This window comes from Gopherus flavomarginatus, chromosome 11 (assembly GCF_025201925.1).
Source record: "Gopherus flavomarginatus isolate rGopFla2 chromosome 11, rGopFla2.mat.asm, whole genome shotgun sequence".
Taxonomy (NCBI): Eukaryota; Metazoa; Chordata; order Testudines; family Testudinidae; genus Gopherus; species Gopherus flavomarginatus.
This window is the reverse complement of record NC_066627.1, coordinates 19,659,710-19,679,122: the sequence shown is the minus strand read 5'-3', so window position 1 is coordinate 19,679,122 and position 19,413 is coordinate 19,659,710. Positions and strand designations below refer to the sequence as shown.

The 19,413-nt window shown below is 43.9% G+C and overlaps 1 protein-coding gene across 1 annotated transcript; it reads right to left on the bottom strand.

Annotated features, from left to right (window-relative positions):
* Positions 1–1,668: 1,668 nt before the first annotated feature.
* On the bottom strand, positions 1,669–2,658 carry LOC127031140 (olfactory receptor 10AG1-like). The gene has a single exon (XM_050917911.1). The coding sequence runs from the start codon at positions 2,644–2,646 to the stop codon at positions 1,669–1,671; it is 978 nt and encodes a 325-aa protein (XP_050773868.1). The 5' UTR covers positions 2,647–2,658.
* Positions 2,659–19,413: the final 16,755 nt, after the last annotated feature.

Sequence of the window (19,413 nt, the reverse complement as noted above, 5' to 3'; positions counted from 1 at the left end):
TGAGGTACCTGGCTGTTATTGTACCAAATACACCACTACCCCGATATAACGTGACAGGATATAACAGGAATTTGGCTATAACACGATAAAGCAGCACCCTGGGGGGCTGGGGCTGCGCACTCCGGCGGATCAAAGCAAGTTCAATATAACGTGGTTTCACCTATTACATGGTAAGATATTTTTGGCTCCTGAGGACAGCGCTATATCAGGGTAGACTGGTGTTTTCACTCAGGTTTGTTCCCGGATTGATTCAGGACAATAGTAACTCTGTGGCTAAACAATTTTGATTCCCACGTTCTGGTTCCACAATTTCATCTTGTCATCACCAATTACACCAAGCAAGTACGTGTGTGCGAATGCACACGTGCGCTCCCCTCCACACGCACTATTGAGGCCACACACAAAATGCTACTGAAGTACCCAATCAATTGGCACGCACACCTTTAGTTATTTTTAAAGCTGGTCAAAATTTTGTTAAGCCGTTTTCTGTAAGAAAATGCTGCTTTGACAAAATTATTTTTTTTTTATGAGGACGTGTTAAGTCTCACAGAATGTTAGATGGAAATTTTGGAACAATTTGTTTCAACGTTCTTGTTTTGATAACAGCAAAACATTTCATGTCAACCTTTTCCTTATTATCTGGGAAGGTAACTTAGGGTTAAATGGACATTTCAGTAATAAAATAATTTCTGTGTTTAGAAATTCCTTTTGGCTGAAAAGTCACTGATGTTTTGAAATTTGACTGGGATCAAGTTTATCCTGCAAGTTGCTAAGGACGTCCACCAAGGATCACATTGTACCAAAATTACCTACCCAAAAGGGCAAAAAATTGGAAGTAATTTAACGTCTTGTGATAAGACTTTGATTTATTATCCTGTGATTCTAAAGCTCTTGTTATTCTCTAGCATCATGCCATATTTTACATTAATCCATTTTAACTTTGATAGCATGGCTATAGGAATGTTTTATCTTATGCACTTCCATATTGATCTTTAAGTTCTGCTTTGATTAGTGAAACACTCTGGGCTCTACACTTTAGGGCCTCTCTGTGAAGGAAATCAGTGCTTAACTTTAAACCTATGCTCATGTCCCATTAAAGTTTGTGTATGTTCTCAAGTGCCTGAATCAGGGCCTAGCTAAGCAACATCAACATTCAAAATGATGTGAACAATAGTGTATCTATTCTAACGCTCTCAGTATCTATCCATTGAACAGAGAGTTTCCGACTCCTAGCCATGGTTGCAAAGTGCTTAAACGCTATGGTCAGTGGTGAGCTGGAGCCGGTTCCCACCAGTTCGCGGGAACCGGTTGTTAAATTTAGAAGCTTTGGTTATGAGATTTCCCCTAATATTTTTTTCTTCATTCAAAATATACATGATGAAGTTCTACATGCAAATCAAGCTATATCTTGAGGAATATGAAATGTGTCATGTTGAAGGTCTCTGAATGAATCATTTCAGTACTTCAGGATGTCTAGAATGTGTCTTGAGTAATCTAGAATGAATACTAATGAGCAGTATGTCTGGTGGATTCTTCAAGTGGTCTAGATTATATCTTCAGAAATCTTGAGCATCTCTTGAGGAACCAGAAAGGTATCTTGTGGGTTCCGCGTTGTCTTAGGAGAAATCTAGAACATTATCTGAGGAACATGGTGTGTATTTTATGGAATCATTTTCTCCCTACTAATTTCCTTAGGGCAGCTTTCACTTCCTTGTTCCTCAGACAATATATGAAGGGGTTGAACATTGGAGTTACAATGGTGTAGAACAGTGAGAGCAGTTTGTCGGTGTCCACTGACTCCTTTGACTTTGGTTCTAAATACACAGTCATGGCAGAGCCATAGAACAGAGTTACCACAGTGAGGTGTGAGGAGCAGGTGGAGAAGGCCTTGTGCCGGCCCAGGGCTGACGGCATCTTCAAAATTGTCCTGGCGATTTTAATATAAGAAATAACTATCAAGAAAAAGGGGATGATTAGGAATAGCAGGACTGCCATGAGGATAACCATTTTATTCCTGTAGGTGTCCACGCAGGACAGCTCCAGCACAGGGGGGACATCACAGAAGATATGGTTAATTTCATGAGACCCACAGAAGGGCAAAGAAAACACCGAATACGTCTGCCCAAAATGTAGCAGGATGCTGACAAGCCAGGACCCAGATACCATTGTAGCACAAAACTCCCTGTTCATAATGTGTGTGTAATGCAGGGGGTTACATATGGCCACGTAACGGTCATAGGCCATGGCTGTCAGAAGAAAACACTCTGTGCCAGCTAGTAAAAGGAAGAAATACGTCTGGGCAGCACAGCCGATGAATGAGATACTTCCATCCTCTGCCAGGCAACTAGCCGCCATCTTGGGCAGGATGACAGAGGAGTAGCAGATCTCCACAAAGGACAAGTTCCTGAGGAAGAAATACATGGGGGTTTGAAGGGCAGAGTCCAGCACTGTGACCAAGACAATGACACCATTCCCGAGCAGGATCACCATGTAGATGACCAGGAAGACCACAAAAAGCAAACCCTGCAGGTTTGTGAGGTTGGAGAAGCCCAAGAGGATGAAGCCAGGTGTTGTGGTGTGATTTCCACTCGCCATTGGATGAGTGCATTGAATCCTGAAAGATGCTAAAGGCAAAGGACAAGGCATGTCACCTAGAGTGCACGCACATAACGGTCTCTCACAGACATGAAATCAGGCATCTCAGCTGTCAGCAATAGAAACCTGCATAGATACCCACACCCTTATGACTGTGACAGTGGTGTATTCCGTCTCATGTACGTACGGGAGCATGGTGAAATTGCTGCCCCAGCATGCCCACTTCTGGCTGGGTGTGGCAACTTCTGCCTTGATTTTCCCCACTGTCCTTTAGCCTCCAGCCACAAGAGTGTCCCAGCCCTTCATGTTTCACAGTCATTCACCCAAAGTCCAACAGAAATGTCTATTAAACAGACCTGCAGCCTGGCTGGGTTCAGCTGGCAGCCACCTTGTCACAGCTGTGCCTCTACTGTTCTAGCCAGATCCCTGGCACATTCCTCCATCTGAAGGGGTCCACGCAGGCCACAGTTCTTTGGGGCACCTGAGTCCACTCCGGCTGCTAGCTGACCCCTGCAGTGACCGCTCTGCTCTACTCTTCTTTCAGGCTGCTTCCCAGAGAGAGGGAACTCTCTTCTCCTCTCTGCTCACTCTCCATTCCCCAGCTGGGCTCCCCCTGCTTGGCTTGATCTTTAACTAGACCTCGCCCATCCTAGGTGAGAGCAGGCAGAGTCATTGGCCCCTTAGACCCATTTTAACCCATTCCCAACATGCGTGGGGTGAGAGCACCCCATCACAGGCAGCATGATCAGAACTGCTTCTCTTCTTGTCAAAGGCCTTGTCCTGTGACAGGTAACACAGGTGCTCTTTGAGCTTCAGAGTCTGAGGCCTGGGATTTCAGAGCAGGATGAATTTAGGGGGGAAGGGTCACCTAAGGCTGGCTGACATTTTTTCAACCAAAATTTGAAAAATGAAATATTGACAAAAAGTCAGTGGAAAAAAGTTTTTATACTTTAAAAAGAAGAAAAAGTTGGGACGTAAAACACATCCCCATGTTTTTATACTCCCCCGTCCCACTGGAAAAGTGTTTAAAAATGTTAACAAGTAAGAAAGATGCTGCTTTCTCTCCTATTTTAAACCTTTAAAAAGCCTCACCCCCCTGTTTGATACTGAGAGGAGTACAAGGAAATAAATAAAAACAGGAAAGAAAGTGAGTTTTCTCCATTTTCTCTCATTTTTTTCTTTCACTGGAAAAAATATTTTTTTAAACACACAAACAAGTGCTAGAAATTAAAGAGAAGGGCCACTGGCAGCAGAGTCCAGATCCAATTTTGGGTGGTTTCTGGTTTGTCCTGTTATCGGACTAGAAACCATCTTACCCATGAACTCCAAAGCCTGGCACCAGAACCTTCAGCACCTTTATCGCTCCCCTCAGCTCCCCCTCAAGAATATCTTAACAGAAGCCCTTAGCCTTTGCCCTGACCTCCCTGCTTCTTTTTACCAGCTCCCTGAGGAATACCCCAGTGTCAACTGCACCCAACTCCTTCTAACATAAGGAGAAGGAACCCATGTACGGTAATATTGGCTATGAACAGTCTGTAGCCAGGAATAGTTTATTTGACTGAAAATCCAGCTCTGGTGTTCAGGCCTGATTCCACAGACACTTATCACCAGGGTATAGTGCTTACTACCATGACCAGTTCCATTCAAAGAGGCCTAAAGTGGACAGGTAGCAGCACCTAGTGAAATTCAATTAGATTTGGGTTCCCAACCCACTTAGAATCCTTTAAAAATCCCAACCCAGACATCTGCCACTCATCCCTCTAGCGAGTGGCACCTAACTCCAGGAAGAGTCCCACAGAATGGATATTCCTACTTGGAGATTAAGGTACTACACTATGAGAGGGAGAACGGCACATTCTGGCCCTTGATGAATTTAAAGTAGAACCATCTTTATAAGAATTAATTAACTGAAGCTGAAAATGAGAGAGGTTTCAATAAATAAAAATGTAGATGTTATTTAAGAAGCTACAGAGAAGCTGGGACTCTGAAAGCAAAGGGATAGGATGAAAAGTGCTGAAGGCAAATCCAAACAATAGGGAAAAATCAATGGAGGAAAATATCAGAACTTCAAAAAAGTGAAAGTTTTAAATAAAATATACCTTTTTCTTAAAGATTTTGTAAAAATGTTTTGCTCAGCTCATAGAAGGGTTGGTATTTTTCAAAAATGTGAAATTTTGACCAAAAAAAATTAAAATATAATGTTTGCATTTTTCACCAGTCCCAGGTTTTTGTTTTCAAATTAAATACAGGTCTGGGAAAATGAATAATTTGTTTCTCACATCCTCCATTGAATCCTGCCACTACTAACAGACATGAGTAATATTATTCACTAGTGTAAGCTGGCTGACTCCTGAAGTATCAATAACTTGTTGCTTTAGGAGCACAGGACAAAATACAATCCACTGAAACGTAATGGGGCAGATTCTGCTTTCAGTTATTTTGGCGTAAATCTGAGCTAGCTTCACTGAAAATGAGGCTGCCCAATGGCTAATGCATCGAATTCAGACCCTCCTCACACATGTACTGTTCCTGGTTTTCTTGTTTCGCCATCTCTAAAATGGGGCTATTGTTCATGTTGGCTGATCTTTTCCAAAGCTCAGACACAAGGGCAGAAATACACATCTGGACACAAATACACAACAGGAAGACTTAGTGGCACACTCACAAACACAATGGTATAAACACAAATGTTTTCTTGCTCACACAGAAACAAACAAACCTGCTAATTATGAGCATCAAAACATACGTGGACAAAGGGTCACAGGTATCACACATCCCAACCCCTACCCACACACTAGCAATACGTATACACAAGGACACACTCCCTAAGAAATCCCTAACAGACAGACACAGATACAGGTGCAAACACACAGTTAGAGACTGTAACACAATCACAGACAGATGCAAATAGACACCACTGCAAAGGAACTCTATTTTTGGGAACACATATTTGTTATAAACATACATGAGGACTTTTACAGACACATAAAGCTTACTTCAAACACATGCAACAATTACTGTGAAATACAGCTCTGGACTCCCCAACAAACACCTGTGCACAGACTCACAATTCAAACATGTGCTTGATATTGCTTTTTGAACGAAAAATTCATACCTTTGTTATGTTATAGCTTCTTTTTTAATGACCTAAAATAAAAATGAATTATATAGATGGCTGATGAGGTCACTGACTTGAATGATCTATCCTTCACCAAAGGGAAATTGTTCAGAGATGGTGCTATTCGAGCTAAAGCAGAATCTCCCAAGACTATCATTTTCTGAGCAGACCTGTCTCGTTTAAAAGCAGCTTTTGGAAATGCCCCAAATTAAGGGCACTACTTTGTGACTTGCCCTCTCATTTTTCAGTTTGTGTCACTCCAAAGGTCTGGAAGGGTGTTATCTGCTCTGATAGTGACCCACCAGCATATTTAAATCCATTCACTCCAAGTGGCTAGGGCCAACTCAAAAGGGGCAGAGCTAAGATTATTTTGCAGGGCTGGCATGTACCTTAATACTTTGTTTCCTGCTCTTCAGAGATTGAAGTTTAGCTCCTGGAAGGGTGTGAGGCTGTGCTGGGTGCCTGAACTCTGCATCAAGAAAGGTTTTGGGTGGGAATGTGGACTAAGGAAATGATTTTTTAAGAGAGGGAGGTGCTCAGCAGTTCCTGTTGATAGTCCTAGCTACTGTTGAAAATCCAATCCTAACATGTTCAGGATGAATAAAGTTGGCCAGAAAATGGATGAGAAAAAAATCTTGAACTATTGTTGATTAAATACATAAATAATAAACAAACAGATAAATAATATGTCTTCTGCGGGAATTTTCAAAAGTACATTATGGAGTTAGGAGCCCCGACTTTCAAATCAACTTATTTCCACAATTCCCTTTGGTGCTTTTGAAATTCTCACCCTTTCCTCAATAATTTTTGCAATTAAAATTTTCTAAGAAGGTCTATTCAGAATTTATATTTTATTTTCACAGAAAATATCAGCTGTCCTATCGATCCACTCACCCACCCATCCAGCCCCTTACCACAGCCAGGTGGAAAATTTTATGAAAATTTTCACTGTTTCAAAATTTAGTTTCAGGTTGCAATTTTCAAACCTTCCTGGCAAAAGTTTATTAAAAAATAGTGTTTAGTTTAATTTTTTTTGAAGAATCAGCATTTACAAATGAATTTTTTTTAAAAAAAATTCTGGACCGGCTCCAGCCCATTATCTATCCAGCTTAAATTGCTTGTCTCTGCTGCACAAGAAGCTAGGATCCTGACACACACATGAGTAACTCCTTTCACATACTCTCAACAGAGTCACTCGCATGAAGGAAGTGAGTCATGGGCATTGGTTTTGTAGCACCATAGCACAAAAGCTGACTGCTGAGGCTTAGTCAGATGTTTCAGACCAGGCAAGCAAGTGACCAACACAGCTTTAGCTTGACCGAGGCTGATAATGTACAAGAAAAGTTACACTGCCCATGCCCCGCAGAGTCTCTCAGCCTGGTCTTCTGAGACAGCCAGAATCCTGGACACATATGTGTTTGCTTTTCTTTGCCTAAAGGAGGGGAAGAGATTGGTGAAATAAATGAGAGGGTTTTACTCGCTTCAGGAGCAAAGATGAAAGAGGAGTGAGTCCACGCTCCCAGTAAGAGACGCTCTCTGGCCCTCTCTGTGCTAGTCGCCTTCCTGCTTTTGCATCTTTTGGAAAACACTCGAATGTCCTCAGCTGAAGAACTTTCTCATCAGTCTGTCCCCACTGGCCTATATGCATTTGTTGCAGTGATCTCTCACTGAATGACAAGGCAGAGGCCCTGGGGGACATGGTTCCTAACTCATTCTCCAAAAGACACTGTTAGCAGTTTTAGAAATGGGCTCGGGCTGCCACAGGGGACTTGGTCTCATTAGCTGCATCCGAGCAGCCTCGACACTAGTTCTAGTCACTTTAAGGTTACAGGGGCTGCATTCAAAAATGAGAGGAACCCACCCACCACAGCCAGCACTGACCGGGATGCTCCAATGACAGAGCTGTGGGTCTGAAACTTGAAGGCTCAGGGGCTGTGTTGGAGGTACATAGTGGTTCTTATAGTTAATCATGATGGGAAGCATCTTGGGGTGGGTCCGTGGGGCAGCAGCGGTGTGGGTCACTCACAGTCACTAACACACTGTGCTTACACTGCATGGAGAGTTTGTGGTCCTGGCCCAACAAGACAGTAAATATGTGGCTAACCCTTTGCATTGGAATGGTCCCACTGACTTCTATGAGACCAAACACATGCTTAGCGTAGGCCCATGCTTAGAGTCTGTGGGCAATCCCAGTCTAGAGTCTCTCTTTCGTTCTTAGAAATAAAACTAAGATTTTGTCATGGTTACTTTTAGCCATGGCAGCCAAAAATAATGGGAGCCGTGACCTGTTTATGACTTCACTAAAAATAACCAGGGGGCAGGGCTAGGTAGGGGGGAGTAATCACAGCTGGAGTCCCATGGAACCTACACGCCTGGACCGTGTAGGACAAGGGGAGTCAATTATTTTTTGTTAAGATCCAAATTTCTTTTTCAAGATCCAAGCTCTAGAGAAATGTTTTTCACACCGCAATAACAATCATGAGAATAATAAGGAAGTAAAAAGCTGAAGCCAAAGAAGTCACGGAGGTCCAGTAAAGTTACGGGATCCGTGACCTTTGTGACTAAATTGTAGCCTTACTTAGAAATATATGACTTGAATGCACATGATGGAGCGCCTAATTCCACAGCTGTCCTTACCTCTGTATTGGGAGAAAGCAAAACTCTAGTTCAGAACCCCTCAGCATTTGCAGGGAATGCTCAAACCCACATTACATGGTTTTGGCTCATCCGTGGAATGGTTTGGAGTATTTTTTTTGTTTGTTTTGCCATGGAAACTTTTGACAAAACAATTTTTTTTTCTATAGAATTTTTCAGCAGAACATGGTGGCTTTTTGTCAATCCCCATCCGTCCATCCCCCCAAAAACCTCATCTTGAGAACAAAAATTATTTCCATTTCTTGTTGAAATGCCCACAAGGAAGGTTGGAAAAATCTCAGCCTCATTTCTCAGGGCTTGTGTAGACAGTTTGCAGCAAGCCAGAGTGTAAATCTACCTTTCACTGGTGTGACACATATGGAGTGTCCATGTAGACACTGGTGCCGCGCACTAACATTCCCTAGTGCACATTAATCTACTCTTGTTTCAAAGAGAGGTAAACGAATGAATAAAAATGCATCAAGGAGTTTGGTTCATTGAGAGAATCACAAACTCATAGAAGACCCCAACTAAATCATCCCAGCCAGGGATTTGTCAACAACTTCCTTTTGAAACAAAAAGCAGGGATGGGGAAGGTGGAAAAAAGAAGAAAAAAAGAAAAAAAAAATGGAAAAGATAGACAGACTAAAAAATCCCCCAAAAGAAATGAAAAAAGAGAGAGAGAGAGAAAGAGCAAAAATGTAAGAAGATAGAAAAGAAAAGAATTGTCTTGCTTCAGGGCTAGATGAGCCTCAGCCCCATCTCCTGGTCTTACTGAATGGACCCATCCCAGGTGTCAGGTCATGATCCTTCGCCTCTCTGGTGAGGAATCGTGGGACTCTCCCAGGCCTAGAGCAGGTCCCCAGGTGACAGCTCCGTGGGTACTAGCCAGGATTGCTCAGCAGATCCAACTGGACTCGGTAGACGTGCATGTCCCCTTGCGGAGCTGTGACCTGCAGTGATAATAGTCACCCAAAACAGCCTGTTTAAAACAAAGTGTTGTTCAATCTTTATAGTAGGAACATTGCACAGTAAGAGACAAGGATTAAAGCCCCTAGCAGGCTCAGCTTCCCTGAGGAATCCCTCAGCCTCTGGAAGGTCAGGAGGCAATTTTGTCCCATAAAATCAGGCTCTCCTCTAATCAGGAAGTGTGTCTTTTGAAATCATTCTCAGTCTTTTGATCTTGGGGAAGCTGGTCTGGCAGGCCCCCCATGGGCAGGCAGGTGAAGGTAGCATATCACAGTTAATTGTCATGATGTTTGCAGAGGAGCTCTTATCTGAGCTACTGTCCATCTTCCTGGGTGGTTTCCTGAACACCAAGCCGTTGAATTAAACCAATATGTGCACACAAGAATGCCTTTACAATAGTCAGATTTCAGACAAACACACGACTCATACAGTATTCACAGATTGCAGCCCTTAGAGCTCGCTTTAGCAGTTATTTTATTCAGCAGTAAGGCAAGGAACCTGCAGGCCTGGACCCTGTAAGACAAGGGGAGTCAATTATTTTTTGTCAAGGTCCAAATTTCTTGGTCAGGATCCAAACTCTAGAGAAACATTTTTCACACCGCAATAACAATCATGATAATAATAAGGAAATAAAAAGATTTCACAGCTTGTTCAAAAGCACCTGGTGGTGTGGATTTGGCCCACGGTCCTCCTATTGACTACCTTGGCACACCATGTTATAAAAGTGGCATCCCAGCCTGTGGGCAGGAGGAGAGAGAGCATAGCCCTCGGGTTGTGCCAGGATGATGGCCACAGGTGATGAGGAAGACAATGGCTGACATTTCAGGCTGTTCTTCAAGGGATGGATGTTCAGGTGGACATTCTGTACTATCTGTATCTACCTCGCTGTGTTAGAGTGTTTGTAACTTGGCTAAACATATTAATGAATTATGACAAATACAGAAGGGTTTCTAAAGTGTGAGGGTTGCAACTGAACACATTGGGATTCCCAACTCAACAGCAATTTTAATATTACTGGGCCTGATGTTAGGATAAGAACCTGAAGAGTGATCACTGGCCATAAGTCCCATTTTGGCAGGGATAGATTCTTTTTAAGCCCTGCAGTGGCTGTCCAGACATTTCTGGAAAAGTGGGCATTTGTCCCCTTTGATCAGTTGGCAAGAGCAAACAGGACACATGTGCACACTGTTGTCAAAAAGGGGAGGGCAGAGGAATGCGCAAGGAGGCGAGTGGCCATGCCAACCCTGCACAGGATGGGAGGCAGGGCTCGGGCGGTGGGCAGACAGGGCTCGGGTGATCAGTGATCCCAGCCCCGCAAGGGGAGAGGAGCCTGGGAGAGCTTAGTGTGAGGAGGGGAGGGAGAGGGGCTCGAGCTAGCCCCATATGGTGTCTTGTTTTCCCTTTAAGAAATATGATCACACTACATATGCAATACCCTCACTGTCTATCTATCTATCTATCTATCTATCTATCTATCTGACAAGGTGGGTGAAGTAATATTTTTTACTGCAGTGGCTCTCATCCTTTCCAGACTACTGTACCCCTTTCACGAGTCTGGTTTGTCTTGTTTATCCCCAAATTTGACCCCACTTAAAAACTACTTGCTTACGAAATCAGACATAAAAATACTAAAGTTTCACAGCACCTATCACTGAATAAACTGCTCACATTCTCATTTTAACCATATAATTATAAAATAAGTCAACTGAAATATAGTGTACTTACATTTCAGGGTATAGTGTATAGAGCAGTATATACAAGTAATTGTTCGTATGACATTTTAGTATGTACTGACTTCATTAGTGCTTTTTAGGTCACCTGTTGTAAAAGTAGGCAAATATCTAGATGAGTTAATGTACTTCCAGGAAGACCTCTCCTTACCCCCAAGGGTACATGTACCCTGGTTGAGAATCACTGTTTTACTGGACCAACTTCTGTTGGTAAGAGATGGAACAGATTGTTCAGCATAAGTAGCTAACAAGTATTTCAAGGGACAATTCAAGGTGAAGTGGCCCGTTAACACCCCTCCAGTCATTTGCCTGTGTGAGATCATTCGAGAGAGTAGGGACTGTATGGTTTCACCCACATAGTTGCTATTGGGCATTTAGTGATTTAATGAACTCACACTGGAAAATGATAAAAGACAAAGGCCATGTCTACTTGAGCAATTTGTTCCACCTTGTGTTTAGCTGGGATACACTGAGTATGTTTCCCAGACCTGAAGGAAAGCTCGAAAGCTTGCCTCTGTCTTGCCAACAGAAGGTGGTCCAATAAAAGATATCACCTCACCCACCTTTTCTCGCTAATATCCTAGGACTGGCATGGCTACAAGGACACTGTATCCATCCATCATCTGTCTATCCCCATATAACCCCTCTATCTATCTATCTATCTATCTATCTATCTATCTATCTATCTATCTATCTATCTATCTATCTATCTTCATAGAGCACCCATTAAAACTGTACTTAGCAGTCCAGACCCTGATTACATTGTTTTCAGGAACAGAACTATGCTAAGTTCAGTGGGTGATGGTTGTGTAACTCCTTTAGGTTCCTTTGGAAATTCCAGCTCTGAAATAGAATTCTTTGAACTATTCCTTAGTATAACACAACAATCAGGGAAGAGGAAGAGCACACCAGTGGCTGACTCCCTGTGCCCTTGTACCATGTGTAATCATTTATACCAATGCAAGGTGAGTGCAAAGTGATTCCGTATCAGGATTACCCACTTCTACTGGCAGGTTCCCACAGCCAGTCAGCACTCACATGGAAATGATTACACAAAGGTACAAAGCAGAGGAGAAAAAGGACCAAGGTAGAGCTATGCACCAATGTGCTTGGTTAAAAAGAAATAACGCGCAGAAAAAATATTGACTTTAAAAAAATATTCTAATCTCATATAATCATGTACTGTAAAACTTACGGGCAGTGGAGCAAACAGTGCGTTTCCCAACTCTGAAGAGGCCACATCTCAAGGGGTCTGAGTATTTAAGTTCTTTTATGTCTCTATTGAGACAGGTTCTCTTATGCATTGAATCCTTGCTACGTCAAAGATTCAGAGATGAGACAAGGGCTTTTAGTTTTTCTTTGGCATGGAGAATAGAGGGTTCAAGTTTCCAGGGACAGCTGTTTTCCCAAAAACTTTTTGAAAACGGGACTTAAGTCTTTAAATTACTGATTTGAGCTTATTACTCATAAAGAACCTCACTATTTCTCTCTCTGCAAGGTCCATGTAGGAGTAAGTGCCTCACACTCTTAATTTCGTGAGCCTCACAACACCCCTGTGACGTATATCATGCTATCGTCCGCAAATTGCAAACAGGGAGCAGATGCACACAGAGATGTCATGCAGTGTGCGGGGTGTCCTTGAAAAGGTATTTAAGAGCCTAAAGATGCAGACAGGAACCTAGTGGGTTTTCAAAATCGCCTACACAGGGAACGGCCCAATTCACAAATGCACTTAGGTGACTACCTACCACTTTAGGCAGCTACAGATCCCAAATTCAGTACCCTCGGGTTTCACAAAACTGCTGCTCAGGTGCCACCAAATGCCGTCAGTTCCTAAACTCACCAGGCTCCTACTTTTCTGCTGGAAAATTTCTCCAGGTGCCTCTGGATATGTCCTTGGTAGCTCCAGGCCAGTCATCCTGACAGCTGAGTCCCAGAGCCATGCATGAGCTGGGGGGGAAAAACCAGGCCTTTGCCTCACTTGCCCATGGGGCTCAGCTGGGTAAGCATGTTCAGAGCTCACCTGAACTCTATGGATTGGGCCTGTATAGGTGAGCTTACACAAGGCGACGACAGGCTGGAGTGTGGGGAAGAGGAGGACCTTCCTCATAAGTTTCAGCCCAGTGGTTAGGTTATGTAGCTGGGACATGGGATAACCGTGCCTCAGGTCCCCCCTCTGCCTCAGGGGGAGATGGGACTTGGACAGAAATCTGCCATCTCTCTGGTTTCATAGATTCCTAGGCCACAAGGGACCATTATGATCATCTAGTCTGACCTCCTGTGTAATAGAGGCCAGAGACCTGCCCCACAATAATTCCTAGAGCAGATCTCTTAGAAAAACGTCCAATCTTGGTTTATAAATTGTTAGTGATTGAGAATCCTCTGCAACCTTTGTTAAACTGTTCCAATGGTTAATTTCCCCCACTCTTACACATTTATGCCTTATTTCTAGTCTGAATCTGTCTAGTTTTGACTTCCCGCCACTGGATGGTGTTAGAACCTTCCTCTGCTAGACTGAAGAACCCGTTATCAAATATTGGTTCCCCAGAAGATACTCTAAGGTGTCAGGCTGGTGCTTAAAACCCTTAGTGAATCTAGCTCCTGGCAGGATTTAAAAAATTCATCCAAGCAGCATATGTACCCAAATCCTTATGAAAATCTGGCCCACAGAGACCGAGCAATTTGCCCGAAGGTCACACACAAAGTCCATGGTAGAGCAATACATAGAACCTGGATGTTCCGCCGCTGGACGTAGGATGCCAACCACTGTACCGCCCTTCCGCACAGCTCTTCAAGGGCAAATTCAAATCTTTTTGGTGTGTATGCTCTTCAGGGGCACAGTCTGTGGATAAAACTGAGCAGAACGAGGCCCTAGTTCTGCAACCTTTGTCAGTTCCCAGAGTAATTAAGAAAAACAACAACAACAACAATTAATTCCAAATGAATCTTTATTCAGGCAAGTCTGGATGGATGTGAACTCAGTTCAATTTCTGAGAAAATATTTCTGGGAATCGGTTAATAATATTCATCCTGATCAGTTATTAATAAAGGGATGAATCCAATTAATAAAGGGATTAATCCCTTTGTATATTGTATAATTGTATCTGTCTATTAGAGCCCACAGAATTCCAAAGCTAGTTAAATAAAGAAGGTAAATGGCTAGAGAGAACAATTTTAATGGAAATTGGGCATTACAATCCTTGACACGGCTTTTAAAATCTAACCCATGGTGTAAATCACAAGCCAAATCCTCCACTGCTGTAAATCAGAGTTACAGTGACTTCACTGGAGTGACGCTGCTTCACACTGGCGGAGGGTCTGGCCCACTGCCTCCAATGGATTGATGCCAATTTACACTGTTGGACGGTTGACTGAAAGGGAGCTATGCTGGGGATCTGGCACTTTATTACCAGCCGGAGATCCAAGGCTACGAGTTTGGGGAGAATATGTTGCACTTCCCATGCAAATAGAGGCAGCTGAATCCTTTCTTTAAGCGCTGAACTCACCCTTAAGGTCAGGTCTACGCAGGCAGTTATTCAGGAACAGCTATAACTGGGGAATCACTAGCTGGGGGGCAGCACTGCGGACAAGGATCTGGAGGTTCCTCTGGGTCACAGATGGAACATGAATCAAGAGTATGATGCAGATGCGAAAAAGACTACTCTCATTCTAGGGTGTGTAAACAGGATTGTCGTATGGAAGACATGGGAAGTCGTTGTTCTACTCCACTCGGCACTGGGGAGGTCTCAGCTGCAGTGCTGGGTCCCATTCTGGGTGCCACACTTAAGGAAAGATTTGGACAAATTGGCGAGAGTCCAGAGGAGAGCAACAAAAATGATCAAAACCAAGGAAGGCTGTGGAGGCCCTGTCACTGGAGGTTTTTAAGAACAGGCTGGACAGATGCCTCTTGCGGCTTCAGCACAGGGGGTAGGACTGTTGAAGTCCCTTCCAGCCCGGCATTCCTATGGCTCTAACTCTCCCTCTGTGGACACACTATGGGATTTCCAAATGTGCCTAGGTGTCGAACTCCCATGGAAATCAACAGATGCTATTCTGAAAACCCCCACTAGGGGTCTTACCTGAAACCTCAGGCACCTAAACATCTTTACAAATCTGCCCCATGATCATCCCTTGTCCTGATGGACAGAAATGACAGTGGGAAACAGTCATTTGGACATGAGGTTTGTCACAGAGAGCCCAGAAACCATATAACCCTTTGGTCTCCTGGGATGTTTGGATTATGGGGTTCCACAGTTAGGGTGTGATGTTACCATATGTAATCATAATGGTACCTCCACAGAGGAAACTCCCTGGACGTGCAGTTGTTATGTACACATCACACTGGGCATATGGTCTCCCCTGTGACGCTGGGTGTGACAATTTAACCACTTTGCAGAATGTAACCCCTGCAGGTAATATGGATGACAACTTGGAAGACTCCTGATCTAAGATGGCTGTAGCTAGGAGCCGGAAATACTTCCTGATAAGTGAATGCATGGGAGCCACTGTGGGAGCGGGTGCAACCAGCACTTTTCAATGTGTCTTTCCAGTCCCATAACATGGGTGGTGCACCCCAGAAAATGGTGGGTGGACTAGATACACCTCAGCTGCAGTTCATACATAGAAGTGTTGAAGCAACAATTTAATTGGGGGGTGTGTGAGGAGACATACATGGAATTATCACTGGAAAAGAGATTTGTGGGCAGCAGGAAACACAGGGTTGGGTGTATGAAGTCTGAGGGACCATGGGGTAACTAAGTAACTGATGAGCCAAAATGTGAAATTGCAGCAGCAAATCAATGAGCTAGGGGCACAAAAGCTGTCTGCAACCACAATGGGATGGAAAAGGGTGGCAAAAGTGAACCTGTGGCTAACTCAATGGACAGGAAACCTCGTGACATGAGTGGAGCATGGCTTCAAAAGGCTAACTTGGGAGGGGGAGGTGTGTATGGGGATACAAAATGCTCAATTCTGGGGCTAGCACCTGTGTAATAGTTACTGTGGTACCTTGGAATGGGACAGCTACTAACGTGGGCCCCATGAGCCCTACGGGAATAATGAGAAAGGGAGGAGCTCGCTGGGAACCACAGGGAGATAGATGGGGAGGATAGAATGGTGTAAAATGGGCAATAATTCAGTTAAGTAATTGTTTGTCCAGAGACAAGATTTGAATGTGTCCCTCCTCAAGGAGGGGTAGAATTAATGGCCTGTTGCAAATGGGGGCCATTAGGAGCATGGGGTGTTTGGGAATGTATACAACACTTGGGGACACAAGTGCAGCAGCCTCTGGCACAATTATGCACATTTATACGCTGCCATTGGTACTTCGGTGCACAAATGGATCTGTGGAACTCATTGCTGTGAACAACCGAACCAGTGCATACTACCCAATCCCATACCAAGTGGTCAAGCTGGTTTAGACAATACTCCATTTTTCTGTGAATAGTCAGTGGACTCATGATATGGACAAAAGCCTGTGAAACCTGCAGGCACAGGTCTCTGCAACTGCCAACAACTGGACACATTTCAAATATACACTTCAAGATGGCGTTAACAGGGTTTTAACCCTGTTAGAGGAGGCAAAGCAGTGTTTCTGGTGGTGGCTCGGATGTTGGCCTATATTACGATGGGCAGGACTGACAATATTACTGGGGATTATTGTGGCTATTGGCCTCTTGTTAAGTATGCTAATTTTGCGATGTATACGGCGGTGGTTAAGGGGGACACAGACCCACAAGGTACAGCCACTAATTGTCAAATATAAGTAATGTAATAGGCCCTCCTCCCAGTGTACTAGACAACTGGGACCCAACCTTCTTGGGCCCACTATAAGGGAAAGGCTGGAACACTAATTGGAGTAGGTGCGGTATGACCGTATGAGAGAAGGTGCAGGGCATTCTACTGCATAAGGGGCAGTGGGACAGATGGAGCATCGACACATTCCACCTTGACGTCTGGCTCTATCAGGAAATGTGTCACCATATGTCCTATGCTTTTCCAGGGGATCCCAAAAGAAAAAGAAAGGGGTGGAGTGTTAGAATACAGATAATCTGGCCTACCTGTAAAGGCCTATACTTTAGGAACTTAGGTGTATTTTTATCACTTAGCTAGTTACAGGGGTATAAAACAAAGAATCAAAATCACAGTCCACCTGTGTATGGGCCTTCTCTCGCTAGGACATTCTGAGGCCTTGTTCTTAGGCTAAGGCCTTTGGCTAAGCAGCAGGGGCAGCCATAAGCTGGGAAACGTATGATCACATCCTCACATCCCAAACTGGTCACATTGAAATAAGGGGGTATTGGGCTGTTAGGAAGATGATCCTGTCCTGATAATGCTATCATAACTCTAGTCCCAGATTTGGACCTTAGCGTCCAAATATGGGGGTTAACATGAAAACCTCCAAGCTTAGTTACCAGCTTGGACCTGGTACTTGCTGCCACCACCCAAAAAATTAGAGTGTTTTGGGGCACTCTGGTCCCCCTGAAAAACCTTCCCTGGGGACCCCAAGACCCAAATCCCTTGAGTCTCACAACAAAGGGAAATAATCCTTTTTCCCTTCCCCGCTCCAGGTGCTCCTGGAGAGATACACAGACACAAGCTCTGTGAATCCAAACAGAGTGACTCCCCCTCTCCGTTCCCAGTCCTGGAAACAAACGTACTTTCCTCTTCACCCAGAGGGAATGCAAAATCAGACTAGCAAATCCAACACACACAGATCTCCCCCTGATTTCTTCCTCCCACCAATTCCCTGGTGAGTACAGACTCAATTTCCCTGAAATTTCCCAGTAAAGAAAACTTTAACAGGTTTTAAAAAGAAAGCTTTATATAAAAAAGAAAGAAAAATACATACAAATGGTCTCTCTGTATTAAGGTGACAAATATAGGGTTAATTGCTTAAAAGAAATATGAATAAACAGCCTTATTCAAAAAGAATACAAATCAAAGCACTCCAGCACTTATATTCATGCAAATACCAAAGAAAAGAAACCATATAACTTACTATCTGATCTCTTTGTCCTTACACTTAGAAACAGAAGATTAGAAAGCAGAAACTACTTCTCCAAAGCTCAGAGAAAGCAGGCAGACAGAAAACAAAGACCCAGACACAAAACTCCCTCCACCCAGAGTTGAAAAAAAAATCCTGTTTCCTGATTGGTCCTCTGGTCAGGTGCTTCAGGTGAAAGAGACATTAATCCTTAGCTATCTGTTTATGACACGCCCCCCAAATTGTAGACAGTGGGGAAGCTCACTGGCGGCGATTTCCTTCTAGAACTTTAAAATAAACAGATTAATACAACACATGCACCTTTACATATACCACTAAGTATATAACTAACAGACTTCTACATTTTAAGAACACTTTTTAACTACTGGATTCTGGGAAACTCTCACGGGAGAGTGCATCCGCTACTTTGTTAGAAGCTCCTGTGATGTGCTGAATTTCAAAATCAAAATCTTGGAGAGCTAAACTCCAACGAAGAAGTTTCTTGTTGTTCCCCTTGGCAGTATGGAGCCACTTTAGTGCAGCATGGTCAGTTTGTAGTTGGAACCGCCGTCCCTAAACATATGGGCGTAGCTTTTTCAGGGCGTACACAATGGCATAGCATTTTTTTTCACTGACTGACCAGTGACTTTCCCTCTCAGACAGTTTTTTGCTGAGAAACACGACAGGATGGAAGTTGTGATCTGTTGCTTCCTGCATGAGCACTGCTCCTATACCACGCTCAGATGCATCCGTGGTTACCAGGAATGGCTTGTTAAAATCCGGGGCCCTGAGCACAGGGTCAGACATGAGTGTCGTCTTAAGCTGAGTAAAGGCCTTTTGACACTGATCAGTCCACTTAACTGCATTTGGCTGGGTCTTTTTGGTCAGGTCGGTCAGTGGGGCAGCGATTTGGCTGTAGTGTGGTACAAATCGCCTGTAGTATCCGGCCAAGCCTAAGAAGGATTGGACCTGCTTCTTGGACCGTGGGACACACCACTTTTGGATAGCATCCACCTTGGCCTGTAGGGGGTTTATGGTTCCTCGACCCACCTGGTGCCCCAGGTAAGTCACTCTGTTTTGGCCCATTTGACACTTTTTGGCCTTAACAGTTAGTCCGGCCTGCCTGATGCGCTCAAAGACCTTTTCCAGGTGTAGTAGGTGTTCGGGCCAGGAGTCTGAAAAAATGGCCACATCATCGAGGTAGGCGACTGCAAATTCTCCCAGTCCAACTAGTAGACCATCTACCAGCCTCTGGAAGGTGGCGGGTGCATTTCGAAGGCCGAAAGGAAGGACATTGAATTCATACACCCCCGCATGGGTGACGAATGCTGACTTTTCCTTGGCAGGTTCATCTAGCGGTACTTGCCAGTACCCCTTGGTTA

Bases quoted from the DNA above. Each gene is read 5' to 3' on its own strand.
- LOC127031140 (XM_050917911.1), bottom strand. From the start codon at position 2,646: ATGCCTTGTCCTTTGCCTTTAGCATCTTTCAGGATTCAATGCACTCAT.